This window comes from Mytilus californianus, unplaced genomic scaffold, assembly GCF_021869535.1.
Source record: "Mytilus californianus isolate M0D057914Y unplaced genomic scaffold, xbMytCali1.0.p SCAF_2, whole genome shotgun sequence".
Taxonomy (NCBI): Eukaryota; Metazoa; Mollusca; class Bivalvia; order Mytilida; family Mytilidae; genus Mytilus; species Mytilus californianus.
In genome coordinates, this window is record NW_026262668.1 from 13,509,623 (window position 1) to 13,537,056 (window position 27,434).

At 31.9% G+C, this 27,434-nt stretch overlaps 1 protein-coding gene across 6 annotated transcripts in view; it reads right to left on the reverse strand.

The window, feature by feature from the left end:
* The window catches only part of LOC127729282 (zinc transporter ZIP6-like), a 99,697-nt gene that overhangs the window by 12,880 nt on the left and 59,383 nt on the right, over positions 1-27,434 (reverse strand). For 4 of the 6 annotated variants that reach the window (XM_052237020.1, XM_052237021.1, XM_052237019.1 and 1 more), the window contains exons 2-7: positions 6,327-6,824; positions 5,568-5,682; positions 3,898-4,154; positions 3,447-3,621; positions 2,769-2,944; positions 2,293-2,386 (exon numbers count right to left, since the gene is read on the reverse strand). In XM_052237020.1, coding sequence (XP_052092980.1) covers positions 2,293-2,386; positions 2,769-2,944; positions 3,447-3,621; positions 3,898-4,154; positions 5,568-5,682; positions 6,327-6,824 — 1,315 coding nt within the window. Of the gene's footprint in view, positions 1-2,292; positions 2,387-2,768; positions 2,945-3,446; positions 3,622-3,897; positions 4,155-5,567; positions 5,683-6,326; positions 6,825-7,016; positions 7,106-16,296; positions 17,941-27,434 lie in introns of those variants that run through there. The other 2 variants (XM_052237017.1, XM_052237022.1) reach the window with 2 other exon arrangements.

Here is a 27,434-nt window from a genome sequence, read left to right on the forward strand (position 1 = left end):
ATCATTCGATAGGACTTTCCGTTTTGAATGGTCATTGTTATTCTACTTTTTACACATCAATTAAATCCTTCAAAACACTCTTCACTACTACAATACGTTTAAGAAAAAAAATGTTTTAGAAAAAGTTTTCATATTATTATGGAGATTATTTTTTTACAAAAGAGAGGCAAAAGAGGGTTAAGGGGACATTCAAACTTATAAGTCGAAAACCAACTGACAACGTCATGGAAAAGCGACCAAAGACAAACAACAGTATACAAAGCACAAGATTGAGCAACACGAACCATACATAAAACTCGTATATACATAACATGTAAGTAAAAGAGAGGCCAAAGGTACCAAAGGGACATTCAAGTAAGTAAGTAAGTAAATTATTTATTATAGTAACATGTGTAAACATTTGTAAACGTTTACAAATTATAAAGATAGGATATACGATAAATATGAAAATACCTGGCCCAATGAACCTATTAGTCACCACAAATAAAAATATCACGTTGTTGCAAATAAAAAATGTGTTCATGAATGTATCTTACTGTTGATTAACGTTACATATGTTAAAAATATATTTGCAAGTAATACATTACCATGATTAGGTAACAAATGTATTCCTCTTATAAATGTAATTTGAGCATTTATCATCAAAGTGCAACGATAATTTAACATTTGTCATGCTTTTAATAGATAAAAGGTATATTTGTACTTTTGCGATGCTATGATTAAAGTTTTAAATGTCATTAAATAGTAAATGATGAATGGTTGAAATGAATTAACACAGTGCTGAAAGACAATACATGAATTTTTAATTATCTACCGACATTTCAAAATTTAGAAAAATCGTTTTTAATTATCTCATTTAACACTGCCTCTTTTTTTTTTTAACAAAAAAAGGTTGATACGCGTTTCTTGCTTTAGGTAATGAAATATTTTATTTTGTGATTGTCGATTGATATTAAAAAAACCAGTCGGTATATGAATATTAATTGAACACCCCTAACGGCCGACTTGGTTTTGTATTCATATGAAGCAAATTCATACAACACCTCAAAGACAATCAGAAAAAACATCCTATCAAGTTCTTTAATTTTTCGTTCAGATGATAACCCACATTTGAGCGAGTCCTTGTATTCTCATATCCCAGTGAACTTGATATTATTGATACTACTGCAACACGAAGGTCTACTTCACAGCTGGATATTTGTCTCTAAATTTACACAGATGGCCGACTTCAAACTAGAACCCATGATAAACGTGACGATCTCAGTTTCCCCAATGTCAACTTTCCATTTCTCAGTAGTACCCTTTGCCCATCGTAGCATGATTACTCATTTCAATCGATGCTTCTCTCTTTAAATTATAAAAAATTCTTTAACAGGTTAGTGCTTATATCGCAAAAACTGGTCCAGGGGTTTATGAGGAAGAACAAGTGAAATTAATCACTAATTTAACGGTTTCCTTCTAAAAATTTTGTGAACGATACAACATGTCTGTGTCACTACTAACGAGAGACATGTTTTTGCGGTCATAGATCATACACGAAAAGATGTCTGATCTATAAATTTACAGAGAATATCTAATTCCCTAACGCGACATTTTGATCGAGTTTGGATTTGATGTAGGGTAATGCATGCATACTATACCAGTAAATGTTTACTTGTCAACGCACCCGGTTTTGCTGCTTTTTTTCAATGGATTAGCGCATTCAAAACTGATTAACGAGATTTGAACATGAGTAATTTACTGTTGCCAAAGAAGACGAAAATATGGCCAATTATAATCAAACATAACGTCTAATAGCCGAGTTTTTCTTTCGATCGAAGCCGAATGAGAATCGTTTGTAGAAATCCTCCATGCACTATTACAGCAATGTTTGAGTGGTTTCAGAGGAGATTATAAAACTTTTAATCGATTGAAAAACAGGTCAACATTTTACTGTCAAATAAAGTGTTTGGTGAGGCTTTTTATGATTGACTTTGTCATTTAGAACTAGAATAAATATACCATTGTAAATAGTATCCTTTGAGAATCACTTCTAGTAAGTCCTTTATCATTCAAAATGGGTATCACAAAATTTTTGGGTTTAATATGGTGTTTAGGGTAAAGCTTTGATCATATTTTATATTCTACCAGAACTTTCCATAAAGTGAAAGTTTTTTTTAATATAAAATATGCAAATTATTACACATTTATGACGTCATTAGGACAGCATTGCATTGAAATGTTCAAATAACATTGGAAAAGAATGAAACAAAAATAATTGACTGTTTAACGTGAAAACTTCTTAATATTTACCTGCTAAGGCCGCTAAACCAAACCCTATATATTTTTCCATGAATGCATCTCCATGTGCATGCTCTTCTTCACTATGGCCATGGAGTCCAAATGCCTGAAAATACGAATTTTCTAATTGATTTCGAACATGGAATATACATGAATTGGTAATCAAATACAATAATTAAGGAAAATTTCAAAAACGAAAGCAGTGGCATTAAAAAAAAACCGAAATGTATATGTTTTACTATTGTACTTCCTGATAAAAATCAGATCGTTGATTCTACAAGGCATGACTTAATTTTGGATCCCTTTTGTGTGTGTCTGTGGTTTTTCTGTATGTAACAAAGTGGATATATAAGAAAGGGATATATAACTTATAACAGTAACTCTGTGGAACAAATATAAATATTCAAGTGCATTTAATGTGACCATATATACCCTTAAACAATCAAACAAAAAGTGTGAAATGAATTATGACTTAACATACTACATACCGTTGGTAAAAGATGCAGCAACGCATCTGTGGTCAATGTTCCGATGGCCAATCCTAAAAACAGGTTCATTACAGCACGGAAACAGGTCCTTGAACTTTTGGCTATTGGTATAACCAAGACGGCGAGCACAGAACAAAGACAAATCAGAAATACTGCAAACGAGCCATATCCATATCCTGAGATCAGAATTAAAAAATAGGTAAACAATTATTATTCAATTTACCTATTCATTTTCTTATATAATATTTCAAAACAATTTTCACCAAAATTTTCCACTTTAAAGGCTTGATTTTACCTTTGGATTGATGTTCTAACATCAGCATTAACTTATATCACAAGCACTTGTCTCTGAATGTGTTTATACCTATTGATATATATAGGTGCTTTTTTCCAGAGACAAATGCCTGTGACTTATTATGGTTAAATTAATGTTTCTTGTTGTCTTTGTTTCGGTATCTTATTGGGTAGATTTCCGTCTGCATTGACTGATTAGTATTACATTAATTTTCTAGTATTATTTAGGTCTACAAAAAAGGGTTTTCATTCAATGTGGTAATCCGGATTGACAATCGATATTAATCAAGACGGGGGAAAGGAGATGTATTAGCATTTCTTATCTAAATCATAACATAAAACAAAAGAACCATTAAATCCAATATCACGTGATAAAAAACTTACTTTCTGCATCATCCACCGGTTTTGTTACTGGATCACTTGACAAATCAGAACAAGAACCAGATACTTGTTGATAAAGCAGAGACGGGCATAATTCCATGAACTTTTGTTTAGAAATTGTATTTCCGGTTTGTGAATTGTAAATGGCGAGAAGCTGGTTGGGAGAATAGCAGGTATTCTGAAAAAAAAATTATATTTTTATATTCTGTGACCTTAGTAAACTAGTAATTTGTAATCAGATTAATTATTCGACGCAAGTTTTTTTTCTATTTTTTTTTTTTTTTATTAAACTGATTATTTGTTCATTTAAGACGTTTTATTTATATAAGAAAAATGATATATTGAACTCACTTCACGTATTTAAATTGTGTATTTTGAACTTAATTTTATGAAAAGGAAATACAATAATGTAGTATACATAGCTTTGCCTGTTTATGAATTAAAGTGTGTTTACCTGGGCGCTTGTTGTGGCTCTCTTTGACCGACTATGTATTAATGACCGACCAATCACGTTCGTCAAGTCTCGTTTTCGTCTGCTGTGCAAGTGATCGTCATGTTCATCCATTCCAGATGCAATTTTGAGGGTGACCATTAACTTTACAAATTCCTCTTTCGGAATACTATCATTGACTGCATCCATATAAGTGAGTAGATTATTCCCAAAATATGATTTCCTCGGGAAAAGTCGACAGTCCTTCTGAATTCGGGCACCTGTAAAAGAATGTATTGAGAATTTACAAACAAAACATGAAATCGACCACTTTTAAATGATTAAAAAATATCTAAACCGTAAATTAAATTTGAATGATACAAATATACGTCATATAAGGAATTCGTCACATAAGACAAAATTTTTAAACACACGTGGAGTATTCTTAATGAAATCATAAAAAAAAAATTAAAAAAAAGGGAAAACAAAACTATAGCCCAGTATAGCACAAAACTATTGCACAAAACTATAGCCCAGTATAGCACAAAATTATTGCCCAGTATAGCACAAAACTATAGCCCAGTATAGCACAAAAACAATAGCCCAGTATAGCACAAACCTATAGCCCAGTATAGCACAAAAACTGTAGCCTAGTGCAGCACGGATAAATATTGATATAACATAGCCCAGTATAGCACACAACTATAGCCCAGTATAGCATACAACTATAGCCCAGTATAGCACAAAACTATTGCCCAGTATAGCACAAAACTATAGGCCAGTATAGCACAAAACTAAAGCCCAGTATAGTACGGATAAATATTGATATAACATAGCCCAGTGTAGCACACAACTATAGCTTAGTATAGCACAAAATTATAGCCCAGTATAACACAAAAACTATAGCCCAGTATAGCACAAAACTATAGCCCAGTATAGCACGGATAAATATTTATATAACATAGCCCAGTGTAGCACACAACTATAGCTCAGTATAGCACAAAACTATAGCCCAGTATAACACAAAAACTATAGCCCAGTATAGCACAAAACTATAGCCCAGTATAGCACGGATAAATATTGATATAACATAGCCCAGTGTAGCACACAACTATAGCTCAGTATAGCACATATATAGCCCAGTATAACACAAAAAATATAGCCCAGTATAGCACAAAACTATAGCCCAGTGTAGCACAAAAACTATAGCCCAGTGTAGCACGGGTAAATATTGATATAACATAGCCCAGTATAGCACAAAACTATAGCCCAGTATAGCACAAAAACTATAAGCTAGTATAGCACAAAACAATAGCCCAGTATAGCACAAAACTATAGCCCAGTATGGCATGAAACTATAGCCCAGTATGGCACGAAACTATAGCCCAGTATAACACAAAAACTATAGTCCAATATACTAGTAGCACAAAACTATAGCCCAGTATAGCACAAAAACTAAAGCCAAGTCTAGCACAAAACTATAGCCCAGTATAACACAAAAACTATAGCCCAGTATAGCACAAAACTATAGCCCAGTATAGCACGGATAAATATTGATATAGCATAGCCTAGTATTGCACGGGTAAATATTGTTATAGCAATGTACATATATATACGTGTGAAATTCTAATATTCTTAAGAATTTTTGGCTTTGTTTCAAATTTTGATTTAAAAAATATAGCAAAACCTTATACCTGTCATGAAATGATAGACCAATAACTGTGATATTTTATCCACACTGTTGATATCAAGAACATCTTCATCTGGATCCATATCCAATTCATCAAATATTGTTCCGGCACTCAAACACTATAAAATAAACAATCATAAGTATACAGACAATGGCCAATCAACACTCTTTGTTATACGATTGCTGTTTGTCAGTCCTGTTTATATGATAACTGTTGGTCAGTCCTGTTTACAATTAATTTAGAGCATTACACATGCATGATTTGAGATTCAGGAAATAAAGCTTTATAAATGAAAAGAAAGATAGTTTATATTTAGAAAATTAAAAACCTAATATAAACATTGAACAGCTGATAAAACCCAAAAAGGACACACAGTGTAGCCAAACTCCCATCATTGACCCTCGGACATAAGAAACCGGTTCGTGTCCTTTCATATACGGGGACTATTTCACACCTTGCAGCAAATATTACCAAAATATACAGATACAATGTAGATTTATTATTCTTGAATCCATCTTAATGACTATCAAAAAGGCCGTCATTAAATTACTTTATTCTTAATAACCCTTACTTCATTGCCATTATCTTCATGACTATCATCATGGTCGTCATGAACTTACCTTAATTCTTAATAACTTTCATTTCATCGTCGTCATCTTCACGACTATCATCATGGTCGTCATGAACTTACCTTAATTCTTGATAACTTTCATTTCATCGTCGTCATCTTCATGACTATCATCGTGGTCGTCATGAACTTACCTTATTCTTAATAACCTTTACTTCATCGTCGTCATCTTCATGACTATCATCGTGTTCGTCACTGTGGTCACTTTCAGCAGAATCAGAATCGTGATCATGAACGTTGGTCTTCATCGTTGACGATTCTTCACTATCGGTGTGATCGTCATCATGATCATCGATATGACCATGACTATCGTCAACATGATCATGCTCTTGGCTTTCGTGGCTGTCATCGTCATGTTTCTCCTCGTCAGATTCGTACTGGTCATCAATGTCCTCTAGAGCCTTTTGCAAGGCATTCACTCTGATATTTTGCTGAGATTGACTAAGTGTATTGAGTAATTCTGTCTTGTAATAGTCTAGGTTCGGATTTACACTTGCATTTTGGTAGCAGAAATGATTTATATTCAATAAATGATAGGTTAAGATTATTGATAATTTGCCAAAATTTTCTTCCAGAAGATCATCTCCCTGTTGTAATCCTAAAGCTTTGAAAATATCCCTACTTTGAAGGCACTGCAAATAAAAAAAAACATTTTGAGCTAAAAATCTTGATTTCTCCAAAACATACTAGAAACTTATCTTAACATTATTTTATTGAGTTTAATTTGTATTTACCAAAACATTGCAAAACTTTTACAACGAATTGGCAGCTGCAGTATGAAGAACTAACGTTCTATATTTCTATATATAAACGAACGTTTCTACCTTTATAATAGAGTAAAGTGCTTTTCCTGTACTGATTTCTATTCCATGTTCTTGTACATGTACCATCTGTTACTCCACTGGTCGATTTTAAAAGGGGAGACAACTGAAATCTCAAAACACTAGGTTCATGTAAACATGATCATTTCTTGTTTTTGTCATATCTAAATAAATGTTTTGTCATTTCGAAATCTTCGTGAAGATGGCAGATCTTTAATATTCTCAATTCGATAATTATAGGTTTCATAACGAGTGAGAATTGGATATCGCTTGATATCAACCCTCGTTATTTAATTTAAATAGTAATAATAAACTCGCCTTCTTCAATTTCACTATAATAATTAACGAGCATTCGGCGAGTTTATTATTACTATTTAAATTAAACAACGAGTGTTGATAACCATATTAAAGTAGCGGCAGCAAGAGGGTTAAGGACCATTATGTTACCTCTAGGTGTCTTTTTTGTATCGTTGTGTTGTCCTCTCAGTAAAATTTACCCCCCATTTATCCAATCTTATTCATGTCGGATTCTAAAGGGCAAAAATGCGCAACCATGGATGCATTTTTATTTAAATATTGACCTCCGGCATTTATGCAGTCATGCAGGCAGATTTTTCATATTCAATTCAATTCAATATTTTATTTAAGTTTCATCTCTCAATAGTATATACTACAGCATTTCATATCATTTAGATTTTTTAAAGTTTATTTCGATTATTTATCAACACCATCTGACCACAGCGATGCACATTCAATTATAACAATGTGACAAGGTTATTTATGAAGATGTTTATGTCATAAACAATACTGGTTTCTGAATGGTTCTGGAGACAGTCAGTTATGAAGCATTATTAATAGAAATAAATTATGTTATGATATGTTTTATTTCAGATCTGTGCAAAGTTAAATAAACTATCACAAAAGTTCCCCAATGAAACGGCAATAAATCATGCAAATTATATACAACGCATTTGTATTAATTATTACATCATCAAAAAATAATATTTTTTATTAATTTATTTAAACCAATTAAATGTTCATTGATGGTTTTATTACAAAACATGACAGTACGTCAATCAGTTAAAATAATGGTACATACAACAGTCAAGAAAAAGATAGAAAAATATCTATATAATCTATAAATTAACAAGTTTCCTTTGGTGTAAAAATATTAATCCACGGCACTAACTTATGGCCTTCGCCATATTTTTAACGAGTTCTATGAACATTGAAAGCGAATTATTTTCCCCATCTTAAACCGGGACAGTGGTGAAAACGGTACAACATGTGAACAAACTGATTCATCAGATCGGTGCTATTTTTTGGCATTTTTTGTGTATTAATTGAAAAGCATGACCTTGTTCAATGCCAAAATATAAGTATCGATAGGATATTAATACCTTGATTGCAGCACATGTTTGGTTGTGTATTGAACAAGTAAAAATTACATAAATGTAAGTACCATTGAAGACAATAATAAAAGATACTATATAACAATGTTAATCGATAACCTTTAAGGGTACTATCAAAAGATCAAAAAGTTTCCATGGATTCGTATCTTCTACGGGTTCTGTAAACAAAACTATGCTAAAAATTAGGATGTGGTGACCTGTTTGTAATAAGGTTTCTACAGGTACATGTACTAAAAATCATTCTAAAGCTACAACCGAATTTATGTCTATGAAAGAATTTTAAAAGGTTTTAAGTAATGTATGGTATTTACTGACCCAATGACAAACCAGCTACGCATATAATACGTTCATTTAATTCCAAGTCGTCTACAGGTCGCCACAGAAAACATTTTTTTTTTATAATAAAAATAAACATCTTGAATGAATACAATGAAAGGATTCTGTGAACGATTTTTACATAAAACAAATATAAACCGTGCTTAAATGCTTTCATACTTGGTAGATATCCATTACATTATGATATTTTTAGAAGCGTAATCAAACATTAATATATGACTAGAAAATATATAAGCAGATTTCATGCATTTTGATGATATAACAGAGACTTCGCCTCAATGGTCAAATGGAGCATGTTCACTTGAAATCCGAGAATTGCGACCCAGGAGGTCATTCATTCGATATGCGACACAGTCAAAACTGTCATTTGCTGCTTGTTCGCCACATTATAATTTAGATTCAACTGTTTAGAAATTAGATATTAAACTGTTTAGCAATTAGATTAAACTGTTTAAAAGTTAGATTAAACTGTTGCACGGTTTCGTAGGCCAATTAGGGTGGCAGGTCTTTCTTTGGACCATTACCTAGCAATGATTAACATTAGGTTACAAATATAAGCTTTCATGACCCTGAAAATGCTTGTACAACCATAGCAATTTAGATACGTTGTCCGTTACCCTCAGTCCGCTTGTACTCATTGGAGTACTAGCTGACTTATGATAGTATTTAATGGCAATTATTTCTTGTCATGTTCAAAATAGATTCCCTGTCAGAAACACCTTATGTAATTAATGTTTTAGATACAGCATAAATTCAAAAAACCTATCGTAGCTTTGTTGAAAGCATATATATATAATTCTTGTTCTTACAAGTGTCTATTCAATATGCCAAGCTCCTCTTAATCATAATTTCAACATAGACAAGTAAGGACCAATTTCCAATGAATTTATTTCAAACCAGGGCCATTTTATTTTGGTTGGAACTTCTTTCGATGCCAAATTTGACAAAAACGAGTAACAGCAACAAGTAGCGTTGGGTATCACTGTGATTTATTTGAAGATATATGAAATGTGTTTATAAAATATTTTAAGTAAAGGATATAGTGACTTTAATATTCAAATTCTAATAGGTTTTGACAACTTTTAGAATTGATTCCTGTGATGAGAGAAACATATATAGGGATAATCGGTCCTACCTCTTCCTGAAGGACAAAGACATAAAAAGCTTTAAGAAAATTATTTACAAAGTTTATGATTTCAGACAGACACATGATACTATGTATAAATCATATATATGTATATACATGTAATATTTTTTGTGAAGTTACGCCTATTTAAGCTAAGCAAGTACATTATACAAATTGGGAAAACAAAATATTTTTGTTTTGATCTGATAGAATCTTTTATTATTTTTAAATCACGGATATTCCGTTTATGTACAATTAAAAACTTGTTTGATAGGCACACCTTGACGAAATAATATAGGTTTGGGAAGGTTCACATCATTAACAGTAAATACAGTCAGTGGGAATTCATTTTTTCGGTGCACCTGGATTTCGAAGCAAAACAAACTTAATTTACAAATAAAAAATATCATTTTTGTTAATATCCATTTTTTTTATTTAAAAAAGATCAATTGTTTATTTGAAGGGGTTATATTCATACAACAAATAAATGTACAGCACTTAATACAAAGCACATGTTTATTGTATCACATTTGAATCTAAAAAGTTCAAATGTAATTTAAAATAAATTCTATTTTATACAAGAAACAATTTGCTCAGCAGGCAGTTCTAATGACAATGCTCAAAAACATAAAAAATCAAATTTTATTTTGACAAAAAAATTATATTGGTCATTCATCGTATTTGCAACACTGCCGATGTGTTATTTAGCAAAAAATACTTTCATAGCAATATTTTAGTATACTAGAAATTTCACAACCTATTCACTCCCTCCCCGTAATCGATCTCTCCAATTTGCTAATGTAGCCATCGAAGAGCAGCAGAATACACAACAATTGAATTATTCGGATTTGTTCAAAATCGACTGTACATGATTTCTAATCCATTGAATTGCCATGGCAATCTGAAACGCAGACAAAAATCTGATGTACATGTTTGCCAAAATAATTGTTTTTATGTAGCAATTGGGAAAGCAGATCCAGTTGTATCTGACGTACCGATAGCCGGTAATAGGGTGTGGATTTAAGATTGCAATAAAACAAAAGTTCTTCAATTAATAGAGTTTTGCGGACAGTCAAATTGGATGATGGGATTTTTTTCTTCGCTTCGACCATCCATTTTCTCGGGACAAACATTTTTATTCGATTTTAATAAAAAAAAACAAAAAAAAAACTTTTTTTGTTCCAATACCAAACAGAAACAAGAAGTGTTTTTGGGAATCCCGATGTTGTTTTCACATTATTTTCTTACTCTCCATGGAAACAAGGTATTTTATTTTATTCCCTTCAGAAACAATTTATTCCAAGAAATCTAGATTCAAACAGTTTGAAAAAAAAAACATGACCCCGACCCCACCACACACCCAAGATGAATGGCCTATGCTTTACTGAACACTGTCCAGTACAAGTTTTAAGCTGAAGACCAGACCCATAAAACCTTCAGATATGAATAAAAGGAGATGTAGGGTTGTACGTCAACGAGACAGTAAATTCACTATAATTGCTTGTTAATGATGCATACATAAGTTATTTTCATTTAATTTCTAAATTGGTCATTGACCTTTATACATTAAAAACATAAAGATTTCAGTTAAACAACCTGCTGGTCATCGGTACGTAATGTCGTCAGGTTTCCTTGGCTTCGTCACATTTAATGTAAAAGATATTTTTTTAGTTTGAATGCTTTTACAAGTCCATAAAAATTCTTTACAAATTTTAGGTATACATTTATTTACTTTGGGGTTGTTTTTTTTTTTGGGGTGGGGGGGGGGGGGGGGGGGGGGGGGGGGGGGGTATTGGAATAAAAAAATTAGCTTGTGTTTCAATTAAGATGTGTGAAGAAACAAAATAACAACATATGTGAAATTCTTGTTCCTGTATGTGGTTTGTCTAGAAAAATGAATGGTCGGTCAATACACTGTTGTTTTAAGATTTGTTTTATATTACGTTAATTAAAAGGACTTCTAAGAATAAAATGCAAGTTTATGAAGAAATAGTGCTTGTTGTATCGCAATATTCCAAATCGTTGAATAATTAATAAAACCCATTGGAACAAATAATACAACGATTATTTTATAGAATAGCCTAAGGAAGTTAAAATCATGTATGTTCGTCAATTCAACAGCTTTATTTGGCATTTTATGATCTTTTTGACAACCTATTTGATATGTTGTACTAACAAAACATAATGTTAAGCTCCATGCAAATCAATGAGTAGTCAAAATTATTAATTGTGTGTGCTGTAAAAATAACTTGTATTTCAAATATAAAAAACCTGTACAAGCTTTTCAGGCCGAAAACCATTAAAAAAATGAAATTTTAATATAAAGAAATTGCAATTGAATAAAAGGTTAAATTTTGTCATTGATTTCCGTTTTTTTGCCACAATATGGTCATTATGCCGTTTTAGGCAGAGGTATTCAAATCATCTACAACAAAATCCAATAACCATTGCCACAAGTCAGTAAAATAGCAGAAAGGAGCTATATAGCATAATATGAATAGCTTTCTAAAAACTAGTCGGTTACTTTCCAGAGGTTGATGTTTCACCCCAGTTGCCACTGTTTATTTCCAACGGTTGATGTTTCATCCCGAGCGCTACGGTTTCTTTAACATTGCTTCCCACGACAATGTGACTGGGACGATAGAAGTGTTAACAGTTTATTCAACTTTTAATCAAACTTCTAATTTAGGGAAATGCTAACCTTATGTACATAACGTCTCATTCAAGGAAGTGATAACCTTATTTCGTCTAATGACTTTTTAGGCCAGGTGTAAAGAACTTCTTTAGTCAAGTATAGATTATTATAGACAGTGACTGAATGCAGTAAAACAGATAAACGCAAGCACGATGGGTTTGCTTTGCTCCACTAAACAAGAAGTAAAGCATGGATTTCAGCTATTATCCTCAATTTAAATAAAATTCAAACAAGAGTGCACACGCTGAAATGTCTCGCCTTCTTTACTAATCATTGATATTATGTTGATAGTCCTAAATATAAAGCTTTATTACAACTGTCACATAAACTTAACATTAACCAAGTAAACTAAACATTGACCAATGAACCATGAAAATGAGGTCAAGGTCAGATGAACCATGCTAGGCAGGCATGTACAGCTAACAATTCTTCCATACAACAAATATAGTTGACCTATTGCTTATAGTTTAAGAAAAACAGACGAAAACACAAAAACTTAACACTGAGCAATGAACCTTGAAAATGAGGTCAAGGTCAAATAAAACCTGCGTGACTGACATATAGATCATAAAATATTTCCATACACCAAATATAGTTGAACTATTGCATATAGTATTAGAAAAAAAGACCAAAACTCAAAAACTTAACTTTGACCACTGAACCATGAAAATGAGGTCAAGGTAAGATGACACCTGCCAACTAGACATGTACACCTTACAATCATTCCATACACCAAATATAGCTGACCTATTGCATGCAGTATTAGAAAAAAAGACCAAAACTCAAAAACTTAACTTTGACCACTGAACCATGAAAATGAGGTCAAGGTCAGATGACACCTGCCAGCTAGACATGTACACCTTACAATCATTCCATACACCAAATATAGTAGACCTATTGCATACAGTATAAGAAAAACAGACCAAAACACAAAAACTTAACTATAACCACTGAACCATGAAAATGAGGTCAAGGTCAGATGACACCTGCCAGTTGGACATGTACACCTTACAGTCCTTCCATACACCGAATATACTAGACCTATTGCTTATAGTATCTGAGATATGGACTTGACCACGAAAACTTAACCTTGTTCACTGATCCATGAAATGAGGTCGAGGTCAAGTGAAAACTGTCTGACGGGCATGAGGACCTTGCAAGGTACGCACATACCAAATATAGTTATCCTATTACTTATAATAAGAGAGAATTTAACATTACAAAAAATCTGAACTTTTTTTTCAAGTAGTCACTGAACCATGAAAATGAGGTCAAGGATATTGGACATGTGACTGACGGAAACTTCGTAACATGAGGCATCCATATACAAAGTATGAAGCATCCAGGTCTTCCATCTTCTAAAATATAAAGCTTTTAAGAAGTTAGCTAACGCCGCCGCCGCCGCCGTAGCCGCCGCCGCCGCCGCCGCCGGATCGCTATCCCTATGTCGAGCTTTCTGCGACAAAAGTCGCAGGCTCGACAAAAACGCACATTTTTATTTCTCCTTAAGCTTGCAAATCACTATTATTTCTCTTTTATGTATATAAAATTTGTTTTTTTTAACCCTTTCAATACTATTTTCTAATTATTAAAAGATTCCGATTAACATCATAGACATATTGCGTATGCGAGACACACCCACTTTATGATCTGTATATTTTTATGAATCATGTCACGATGATGCAAGCTCTATATTTTCCTTTGTATTATTACAAGCATTTCAGTCGTTTACAACGGAATTGGACCAAATAATGAAAGAGGAAGGACCAATTTCCCCATTTTTTGTTTCACTAGAACGTTATTCAAACCCAGTCTTACTCGAAATTTTAAAGTCTATATAATATTTTCCCTAAAATTATCAACATATTTCACTTTTTTAAATGAATCAAAACATATTTCAGCACTGCATAATTTTGTTAACGACAATATTGCATATTTTGCTCTACATTTGACAGAATACGTTGGAATGAATATGATAATAATATAGAAGAGAAACATGTATTGTATCAATGTCTATATCTGAGAATTACACTCTATTGGATAAACAGCGAAGAACGAATAAAATAATCAATTTCAAAATATTGTTGTGGAAAAAATACTCTCTATTGCCATAATCACTCTATACATAACCATCCATCCAGACAGTGCACACGAACTCGTCTACACTTGTTATGTTATTGGTGTATTAAATGTACTACGAAGTTCAGCCGACAATGTAAGATTGAAGGGCGGCATAATTTCTAAATTAGCAGGTGAAGTACGCTTAGCTTGCTCACAGGAACTGCGAGCATTCTCTGTTACGGTATTGTTTCATTATACGGTAACCTTAATTTTTGTTGCCAAATATACAGGTATATAAGAGTAAAGTACTTTTTCTTGATATTTTCTTTTATTTTCTATTATGCACATTTTATTGCAATAATAGATTTTTAAATACGGGCAAAGTGAGTGCCAAAAAACTGATATAAATTAACTATAGGTGTAACACCACTAATTCGGGCCCGGCCAGAAAGCACATACCAGAAAATAGTACATATTTAACACAAAATAGTTCCTACGCATGGGTTTAACTTCCAAAATATGTAGTATATTTAGGTAATTTTGGTATCAAATGAAAGCTGAATGACTGGTGATCATTGTAGAACACTTTTTTACTTATAATTTTGAATAATAAAAAAAACAAAATGCATGAAATTTTAAAAAGAGGGTACATTTTGCCTGTTTGTCAGATCTGAAGTACCTATTTTGGTACATCCGAAGTTCCGGGAACCAGTTCTTTCTTATATGCCATTAAAGGTATGCTGATTTTTTCAGTACAAGACACCATAAAGTGTTGTTTGACATGGAATGATTGTCACTTTATTTGAACTTAAAACAAAAGAGCTGTGCCTGCTTGAAATTGAGGAATTTAACATAGAAAGCAATGGGGCCATGAATTAGTGGTGTACTTCCTATAATGGAAAACCGTATTGTATCGTTTTGTTCCTGTCTCATTAACGTATACGTAACATCTCATTTCATCTATAACCAAAACTGTGCAGCTGAAATAAATCAATTTATTCGACAAACTGATTTATTATATTTTATGATTAGCCCGGAGGACTCTGGTTTATGTCCAATATCAAACAGTAACAACTTGATATGACATTAAATGATCTATCTTTATCTCATATTCTCATATTGATACATGTACATGTCATTATTAGGTATGTTATGTAAAAGTTAAACCATCAGGGATAGCTCACTGTATGGAAAGTGTAGATCCAGAAAACGATTTTCCAGTATACAGATATAAGGAAATAAAGCATTATCTTGTCGACAGTTTTGTCTATGCTACATTTGCAGTAATCTGTTAAAAATGACTTTCCCCGTTTTCTTGATATCTTCTACTAAACATTTTTCCTAAGTGTCTTCAGATACACATGTGTGAAATAAAAAGACGACTACCGTTAGTGTCTTAGCATAGACATTTATGAAATAAAAAGACGGCTATCATTAGTGTCTTCAGATGGATATGTATGAAATAAAATAAAAAAACGGCATCCGTTAGAGACTTCAAAAAAACATATATAAAATAAGCTATTGTAGTTCTGACAATTGTTTGTAAAATGAAGAAGGACTTTTGATTTTAACTACTCAATTAGTAATGATCCTGATTTCTGAATGATATTAAAAGTAACAGAAGGAATTTCCAATTTAAAGATAAAAACTTACCACAGCAGTTCTGCACGTTCGTTGGTGGTGCACTCCTGGAGGTAAACACTTAAGTTTTCCAAAAAATGTCTCTAATATGTCATCTAAGTCATACATTGAAACACTTTTCGTTGGGATTTTTAATTCGTCCAAAACTTCATGATATGGGTCTATAAGCATATCACCAATTTTATCCATTATTCCGTATGTGCCATAGTAAGATAGAAAAAGAGAAATCCAGAGCACTTTTAACGCAACCATATTGTTACTGATCCTTTTGTTGTTATGAAACAGACTTCATATAAAAACATAATATTTTGACAATGATGGATAGCATTTACATGTCATACGTGACGAAACCGGCGGTGATTCAAAATTTAGTCCCCATCAATGGACGACAATGCAAAAGAAATGTCATGTCCATGAACAAGACGTCACTAATTTACTATGACAAATTTTAGGTAACGATAAATGTCGTTGCAAAATAATTTTGTTGACAATGTGTTTTATGTCATACAGAAGACAATCGTGTTGACCAAAATATTTGTCTTGTTGAAACGATATATTTCATTTGGACAAAAATACTGGTCAAAGGTAACATAGGACACGTTTCTATAATTAAACAACAGTTGTATCAGTCTAAAACATTTATTATACCTCCTGATGAACATGGAGTTTGACAGAACCACATCCTTTATAAGATATTAAATTAATTCATGATTTCTGTTTATTTTGACACATTTTGGAAAGAAGCCTTTCTATTGATTGATAGCGTTTGAATTTGTCAGATTTTATGATGGACTTCCTCTTTTGGAATCTGCCTTGGAGTTCGGTATTTTTGCTTTTTTCTTTTATTTCTCTCTCTCTCTCTCTCTCTCTCTCTCTCTCTCTCTCTCTCTCTCTCTCCAAAGGTCTTATACGTATTTAAAAAAAAAGTAATTATTAAACAAGCCTATTTTTTTTTACATTTGCCTGCTAACGATTGTCTTTATCGTTGCATTTTATTTGATTTTCATCCACTAGTAGTTTAACATCTCACCAGTATATGCCATCGCTGGCTGTCATCTGCTTAGCAATTTTCAGTTCATTGTTTTATTGTAAATTCTGCTTGTAAGATATCTTTCATTGGAGAGCTGGTTGGTTCAGTTTATTGCACCGTCAAATAATTTTGGTAACGCCTGTTTGGGAACTCCTTTTATTTTTATACGTATTATTTGGGAACTCCTGTTATTTTTTTTATGTATTATTTGGAAACTCCAGTTATTTTTTATGCATTATTTGGAAACTCCTATTATTTTTATACGTATTATTTGAGAACTCCTGTTATTTTTTATGTATTATTTGGGAACTCCTGTTATTTTTTGTGTGTATTATTTTGAAACTCGTTATTTTAGAACTCCTGTTATTCTTTTTATGTATTATTTGGGAACTACTGTTATTTTTTATGTATTATATGGGAACACCTGTTATTTTTTATGTATTATTTGAAAACTCCTGTTATTTTGTATGTATTATTTTTCTGAAATCCTGTTATTTTCATACGTATAATTTGGAAAGCCCTGTTATTTTATGTGAAATTGCTGCTAAACCAATAAAAGAAAAAAACAATTATGGCAGACAGCAACCAACGACAACTACTGAATAACAGGCTTCTGACTTAGGGACAGGTACATACAGAATGTGACTGGGTTAAACACAATGTGAGCGCTCAACCTTCCTCGTAACCTGAGCCACTACACATGTTTTAAACACTTTATATTTAACATTAACAATGGACAATACACCAACAATTTTGAATCATACGAGAGAAAACTAATGCAACAATGTACTTTGTTGTAATTATCGTAACCAGATGTTTGGCGTAATTCATTTGTTTTTATCTTTCTCCGTTTTTTTTTTGCGTTTTTTTTTTTCAGATGTGAAAAATCAATACAAAAATTCGAAAAGGCAGCACTAAGTGGACATTTGTCATTTCGGGGACTTTTACAGCTTGCTATGCAGTATGGGTTTTGCCCATTGATGAAGGCCGTGCGGTGACCTATAGTTGCTAACCTTTTACATCATTTGGTCTCTGTCGGAGAGTTGTCTTATCGGAAATCATACCACATCTTTTTTTATATTGTCTTATGATCTCTTATGGCATTACTAGTATTTGGATGAAATATCACATGTGTAAGTTAAACGCCATTCATAACAAATGTTGTATTTTAGGTATCTTGACGTCATGAACATCAACAGAGAAAGTTTTGAAAAAGAATTTGACATTTTGTTTCAGAAATATGGCCCAGATGAAATAACATATCGATATTATAAAATAATATTCTACTCCTGTGTAATCTAGACAAGATCATATAAGTATTTTAAGGTGTCTTTGTGTTGTTCAAATGAAAACATTGATGACTAAATATGGTTTAAAACATATTTCGTATATAAGCTATAAGAATAAAACTTGCTGTTTTTGTTAGAAAACACGAACAAATCAGTATAGTGTATAATATAACAAATAAGTCACGTGACGTCGGGCCATATGAAAACTTTAATGTCTGAAATAACTAATCGACTAATTATGGGGATCTACTAAACATATGTTATAAAGACATTGATTTGATATTGAGCAGCAATCAAATTGAAATACAATAGGATGATAATTAGAGGTGGTATACGTGTCTTTTAGCACATACTTACAACTTCTCGTCCAATCAAATTGCTTATATTTGCCAATTTGATTGGACGAGAAGTTGTAAGTATGTGCTAAAAGACACATATACCACCTCTTATTTTAGTTTCATGGTACATACTTTTTCCGTGTACTAAGTAACTATACATGAATGACCACAAGGGTAAGATTTCATTGTATCGTAATCAAGATATAAAGAAAAAAATTTGCCACTGTCTATTTTGGAATAAAATGCTATGTCCAAAATTAAAAAAAAAAGTTTTTACATTGATTCTTATATATCCTACTATTAAAATCTTTGGTTTTAAAACATACTTTTGACAATTGCAAGTTTCTATCATTTAAATAAAGAATAACTAATATGGTCATTAATACCTTGATTATAGTACAACTCTGTCATATAATTGTGGTAATTTATCATCCATGCAATTACTTTTTACACAAAAAAGTATGTACTATGAAACCTTGTGTAGGGAAATTAAGGCAACTGGATGATGATTTTTTAAACTTTCTTAAAAGGAACTTGATCCATTTCATCATAAATTGAAAAACCATGATAATGTCTGAAGGGAATGTGCCACCTATATCCATATTCGGATAAAGATTTTAGTTGTTACTTTGAAATGAATAAAACCCTATAATCTTTCAAATTGATCGATTGGTACGTGTTGTTCCTTTTTAATGCCTTATCACAAAACTTTCTATGGCACATTTATCTATATTTTACAAATTTATTATAGCTTTAGTTTTGCTATGAAATTGATTTTTTTTTCAAAACATGTAAAGCTCCGACTGCAATTTAATTATATATGCATGTTATGGTCAATTTATTATTTCATCTTAGCATGTAAATAAGTATATGTAGAAATACACCGCAATATATAGATATACATACTTACTCCAGTAGCTACCATCTTTTCATTTTTGATACCTATGATACTAGTGAGTAAATTTACAAAACATAAAACTTAAGTTAATGAACTCCGTTTTACAAACACCTGTGATACAAGTAGTCAGCCAAAATAAACTATCAATAGACCAATTAAAAGATTACTTGAGTTGTAAATATGTGCTAAATTGGATAGTCTATGGAAAGGTATAATATACTATGAAATTAAGTGCTCGAGGCAAGCCCCTCGCTCTAAATTTCGTAGTATATACTTTTTCATAGACTAACCGATACATAAAAGGTATATTTATAAAAGAAATGTCAACTACCGCTAGGGGGAAATAACAGGAGATTATAAACTTCCTCAGATTCCTGACCTAAATATGATTTTGGTTCATAGACCAAACGACGAGAAAAGCAGGCTATGGGACTTGGGTTTAAATATAATATCAACGTTTGCAAATTCCTCGCGTACCAACCTAACTTTATTTTTCTACTGTCTGCACAACTTGCTGAAGCATGTCAAATATTACTATTTATATGCAGCTAGATCAGAGAAGTTCAGGAAAAGAATAAAAAAATCGATTAATATATGCATCAAAAGATTAATACTTTTTTTTAAAATAAACTTACTAAGCAATTTCAAACAAACCTTATCCTGGTGTTAACAGAAGATCGTACATACATGTACATGACACCAGATTTCATGATATATCGAGAACTTGGTATATGTCCTTTAGATATTAAAATTCAGAATCATTAGATAACATTTAAGCGAATAGTTGTAGTGTGTCATTAGGTTACATAGGTATGCAAGGAAAAATGATAATGTGCAAAAATTGCTTAACACAGCATAAACCTGTATGAATTATTCAATTGCATATTAAGCGGACCCGACTATGAGTATTTATTTCAAAACGGAAAAATCCTTCCCTTTAAAACTATATAGTTCACATTTGGAGCTGTATTTGAGCACTGAAATAATAGTCATCGTCAAAATTGGAAAATAAACTAAATATGTACCAAGTGTTCACCCATATGTACCAAGTGTTAGATTAGTTTTATTGATATTAAAGAAATTTCTTGGTATTCCTAAACGGAAGATTTTATACACACAGAAGAAGAAGTATACTTAACAACAAAATTATTTTCATTTACCTGTGTATAATATGACGCAGGTTTCTTCAGAGCGTTTCTTCAAAAGTGATGATTTTCGAAAAATTGTTTGAAATTTCACAGTGATATCATACTTTAACTTTGTTTAAATCTGTTTATTTACTTTTGACTTTAATTATTTAACCCTTGTAATTTTATATTAACTGTGTATTTGCATTCAGGTGTCACAGGTCAAATTTATTCGTTCATTGTGTGTTAATTTACGTTTTTTGAATGAGTTAAGTCTTCCAATGATATTTTATAGTGTGTTTTTCTATTTTGTGATGTTATACTATTGTTTCAGAAAAGGGAGAAGGTTTGGTACCATTAAAACGTTTAATCCCGCTGCAAATGTTTGCACCTGTCCTAAGTCAGGAATCTGATTACAGTAGTTGTCGTCTGTTTATGTAGTTCATACGTGTTTCTCGTTTCTCGTTTTTATATAGATTAGACCGTTGGTTTTTCCGTTTGAATGGTTTTACACGAGTAATTTTTTTGGGGCCCTTTATAGCTTGCTGTTCGGTGTGAGCCAATGCTCCGTGTTGAAGGCCGTACCTTGACCTATAATGGTTTACTTTTATAAATTGTAACTTGGATGGAGAGTTGTCTCATTGTCACTCATACCACATCTTCCTATATCTATAAACAATTTTTACAATATACAATATTTTAGAGTAAGTAAATTATATTAAAATGCGTTGTAAAATATCAGTTGCAACTGAAATATGAAGCTTTTTCACGGAGATGATTGAATTAGTGTACTAAAAAGAAATGCCTGATAGCCAATTTAGAGCAATAACAGTTTATTCCTTATGGACATAAGTTTTTATTTGATGAAAAAGAGATACCCTTTTCATTTTTATAGTAAAATTAAAACTTATAATCATCATCCTACTTTAATTTATTCTAGATTACTGTTTTATAACAAATCTATATATCTTTAATGCATTTGTGTAGCAGATCAACTTTATCATATATAATACTAGTACATGTGATTGTGGGTATAGTACATGTATATCAACAGGCTAATGATTATTCGTGCTTCAGAAATTTATATTTTTTTAATTGATGTACATGTAGCTTCTTAGTACTTTTGGATACTTATATTCATATACATGGCGAATTCAATAATAAGATATGTTAACACTTCTAAATAAAAAATATACAAATATGCAAAGAAAATTGACTGTTTTTTTTCGAAAATGACAATCAGGCATTTCTTAATAGATGGCTCGTTCAATTATCTCCATAAAAAGTTTCATATTTAAGATATTTAAGTTGTAACTGATATTTTACAATGTATTTTAATAAATGTTTCTTACTCTTACATGTTAATTTATTTTAAGAATTGTTCAGTTTTTCCCCAGTTTGTATGATGGCTTGTACTGCTAAAATACAACACGAACTATAGCCAATAAGGAAGTATTTTTTTCTGATTTTGAAACTGATACGCATCGGCCGTGTTTCGGTTTTTCCATTTTGTTTAAAAGTTTATATCGTATTTTGATGGTTCAATAAGTTTTTGACTATGCTTAGCATTGTTTGTAAAATATACGTTTTCTTACGTACATATATGTAAACTAATGACATACTTCGAATCCTTTTCAATGTTTTGCCATTAGATTTTCGCCCGTTTTGCACCCAAACAAACCGGTGTTAGTAACTTGCTAACTTTTTATGTGTTCCCCTTGCCCATATTACCTTCCTAAATGACATTTTGTAAATGTCCTGTTTCGCAACCTACCTAAAATTATAAGGTCGGGAATCTGATCAGGTGTATTATCTCTCGTAACGCACCCTAGCGGCAGGTTAGGACTTCAAAACGGCCATTAGTGCTACGAAATTATGTGTTAATTGATATATGCAATAAATCAAGTCAAAACACAACCTCGATTTAATTTCATAAGATGTAAGTTTGACAACTTTTAATATTGAACTTCAATTAAATTATGGCATATACGGTAGACTCATTATATATATTAAACAAAATGTTTTACCTAAATGTAGTTTAAATATACATTATAAATTTCAAATATAAATGTGTAAAAATGATTATATATATTTTATTTCCAATTATGGGCCCCAAAGGGCATAAACATTACAACATCAATAATTTTTCATAATACAATACAAACAATGAGATAAAAAAAAAAAAAAGTTAAACGAGAACTATTTAAGTTCTTAAAGAATACGTAGATAAAGAATCTATAGTATGTTGTTTTTTTTAATACTAATGCATTTTATTGCAAGTGTGGTTGATATAGCTAGATAACAAACAAGCAGCCCAAAAAGAAAAAAAGAAAAATAGATATCCACATATGTATAGTACACAAAAAGTTGGATCAATTAAATATATAATAATTAGCCAAAAAGAAAGTAGAAATTAAACATGTCCATGACTCATCCTGTGTCAGCAGCAAATAGGAAAGCATTATGGTTTCCTAAAGGCAGCTGACACCAGGGGGCGATACCTTATGGGCCATAGGCATGTAAAATGTGTGTAAATGTCTCTTTCCTACCTGTATCAAAAGCAAACAAGGAAGCATCATAGGTAACTTGAATGCAGTTGATACCAGGGGACGATGCCTCAAGGATATAAGAGAACATTTGAATAAATAATATATCTTAACAATTATTTTTTTTTTTAATCGGCTAGTATGTTTGTGATATTCAGATGAATATAATTTTCTATGTCCAATCAAATGTATATACACACATAGATTTCCTTTAACTAATCTTCACTAAGGAAGATGTTTGTATATAAAATTACATATTATTTTAAGTAACTCAACATTTTCTACACTAAATAACCAGATAATTTTGCTTTGACTGCTCATATGATTAAAATAAGAATTATATTGTGCAATACTAGCTAACATACAATTTCTATCATCTATATATATATAATGTATCTTAAAAGTCTCTCGTAAATCTTTTTAAGATTGGTGCATACATTGCAAATGTGTTATTCTGTGAATCTTATATTATGTTCGTATGTGGTGAGACTCTAATAAAATCTACCAAAAGCTTCTTGCTTTCTAATTATTAATGCACCATGCAAATGAGGTGGAATTTTATTTCAAATCCTTAAAAAAAATGTTTTCGAGTTCTTGTGCTACACTAATTAAAACCTGTATAAACTTCATCTCGAAGTCTCAAGTTATTGATATAAATAGTTCGGGTTTTGTTTTAGAATAGATAGTTATATTGGAACAAATTGATGAGCAAAATTTTATTATTTGCAACAGATCGAAAAGATAAAAATATGTCAAATTTGCACCCAAAGAATTTTTAAAAATATCAGCTACAATTGTATTCAGTCCAGCGGAATTTTTATGAAGTAGCTTGAACAAAATAATGAACGTCCTAAATATTCATTGCGTTTTTGCCCCTGAACCCTTGCGAGGAGAGTTGTGTTAATCTTTTTTAAAAGATACTCGGTTACCTACACCAGGAATAGATTAGCTTAGCTATTTTTGGCAAACCTTTCGGATTTTGTCACGGATGAGGCTTTTTTAGACGACACGAGCTTCTGGCGTTAAATTTTTAATCCTGGTATCAATGATGAATTTATTGCATAATCTACCAATTGTATTTTATAAGAAAATATGGACTTACAAAAGGTGTATATAAAATGTTTAATTCAGTAAAATTAGAACAAGATTGCCATGAAAGACATGACAGAGGCACAATCAGGCATAATGAGATGAACTGTCACGAGGTGTATATAGTGTAATGTCGGGACAAATCTTTAGAACAAACAAATTAAAATTGTCTACAAAAGACTTATCAGTGACGCCCGAATCAAAAACGTTACAAAGGCCAAATAAAAAAAAAAAAACGAAGTTCGAGAGCATTGATTGAACACCAAAAATTTCGAAAGGTTCTTGTGGCAGAAAATCGAAAAAAAAAGTTAATTAATTTATAATTATGACTATATCAACGATAATTCATGTCAACTAAGAAGTGCTGACTACTAGGCTGATGATACCCTAGGGGAGGAAACTTCCACCAGGAGTAGCATCGACCCAGTGGTTGAAAATAAACTCGTCACAGATATCAGGATTGTAATTGTGAACGCCAGACGCGCATTTCGTCTACAAAAACTCATCAGTAACGCTCGAATCATAAAAGTTAAAAAGGCCAAATAAAGTACGAATTTGAAGAGCATTAAGGATCCAAATGTCATTAAGGTAAAGCCAAATACAGGTCATCTATTCCTGGTGTATTAGTATTTCGAAAAAAAATCTAAGTTTGGTAAACAGTTAATTTATAATTATGACTATATCAATAATAATTCATTTATAATTATGACTATATCAACGATAATTCATGTCAACTAAGAAGTGCTGACTACTAGGCTGATGATACCCTAGGGGAGGAAACCCTCACCGACAGTGACATCGACCCAGTGGTTGTAAATAAACTAATTATTATAGATACCAGTATCAAAATTGGGTTCGTCTACAAAAGACTCATTAGTGATGCTCGTATAAAAAAATAATGTCCCAAGTAGAATTGCATTGAAGACCAAAAATTCCGAAATTGCAGCTAAGTTTATCTATTTCTGCATGGGAAGAACATCCTAAGTATTTCGAAAAAAAATCTAAGTTTTTTGATAAAGTTAATTTATAATTTTGACCATGATCAATATTAATTCATGAACATAGAAGTGCTGACTACTGGGCTGGTGATATCCTCGTGGAGGAAAACTAGAGCAGCAGTGACATCGACCCAGAGGTTGTAAATAAACTCATCATAGATACAAGGATTAAAATTCTGTACGCCAGACCCGCGTTTCGTCTACAAAACACTCATCAGTGACGCTAGATTGATAAAATTGAAAAGGTCAAATAAAGTACGAAGTTAAAGAGCATTACCTACAGCTACATTACAGCATAGGCGGATCCAGGGGGCCCTGGGGGGCCCGGCCCCCCTCCCCCTTTCGTGGAAAAAAATTGGTTGATTATATAGGGAATCACTGAAGCATGACTGGAGCGGGGTCCCCCCTTAGGTCAGTCAGCGCCCCCCCCCCCCCCCCCCCCCCCCCCCCTTATGAAAAGTTCTGGATCCGCCACTGTACAGCTAAGGTAATCTATTCCTTGTGTAGAAAATCTTAGTATTTCCTAAACCCAAGTTTAGTAAACAGTTAATTCCTTGTCGCAACCTTACACAAGGTACATAATATAATAATGAAAAAAACAAATTAGATATGAGAAAATAAACTTACAGTATTATATAAAGCAACATATGATAAAAGAATATGAATTTTTAATAAAATTAGCAAAAGGTGTATCTAGGTGGTATGATTGAGCTAACCATGACTTAATTCTTAATTCTAAAAACAGTAGAAAAAACCTAAAAGAAAATAATGTTCTCCTTCAATCAAATAAGAATCATGAAGTTTTTTTTTCGCATCAAAATTCATACACTTCAAACAAAAATCTTAGAACTACTGGCTCTGTAACTTTACAACAGAAATTGATCCCCGCATCAATAATGAAAATAACATTATAAATTGGTTGCCCCGAAGAGCTTTTGTGTATTTACCTTCACATGTACAAAGCCAATATTTTGAAATCCAAGGAGGTATTAGTATTTGAAAACATGAGGCGCTATATGAACATAACAGGCATAAAAGAATAACCAAATTCTCCCAAGTCCAAATTAGAATTATAAAATTTATCATATGCAACTATACCAGTCATAATTACGTCGATAACTCTGCATGTTACTGGTTAATTAGGATTATGAAAAATTTACTGGTAACCCGTGTGATGAATGATTTAGAAAATTGAAAAATATGTCTATTTGTAATCTCGGGGTTTCGAGGCTTTTTTTTATTAATATAAAATAATATCATAAAATAGTTTCTATAAGAATCGGACCATACTAATCTACATAAGTCTTGTCAAAACTTGATCTTACATCGTGATTAGGTGCCGTGTTTGTTTTCTTTGATCACGTTGATGACTTAATATCTCCTTAATCAAGCTATGTCCTTGGGTATTATTAGAGTGACAATAACGTGTCATATTTAATTGCAATATAAACAGTGAAATTAAATTGTGTTATTTGCATGGGCAAAATTAGTGTCGAACATCGTCTACGTTTGAAAATTGTTTGGTCGCCATTTTTTTTACGTAACTCAGTTCGAAATTTTATCAAAACAAAAAGCATGTATCCACTTTATCAAAAAGACAAAATATTTGATTCTATGCTGCTTTAAGGTAAGACAAAAACTGAAAACGCATGCATCCAACAGTTTTTTGATTTTCATCTTAAAAATATAACAATATATATTTTCACAAGTCGACCTACGCTGTCAACATGGTCAATGTAAACAATGCATGGTTCAGTGATGCACATAAATCTTTGTTTTGAGTGCGAGAGATTGTTTCTAATAAATATATTGAATTAAAGGTGAAATAAGAAATT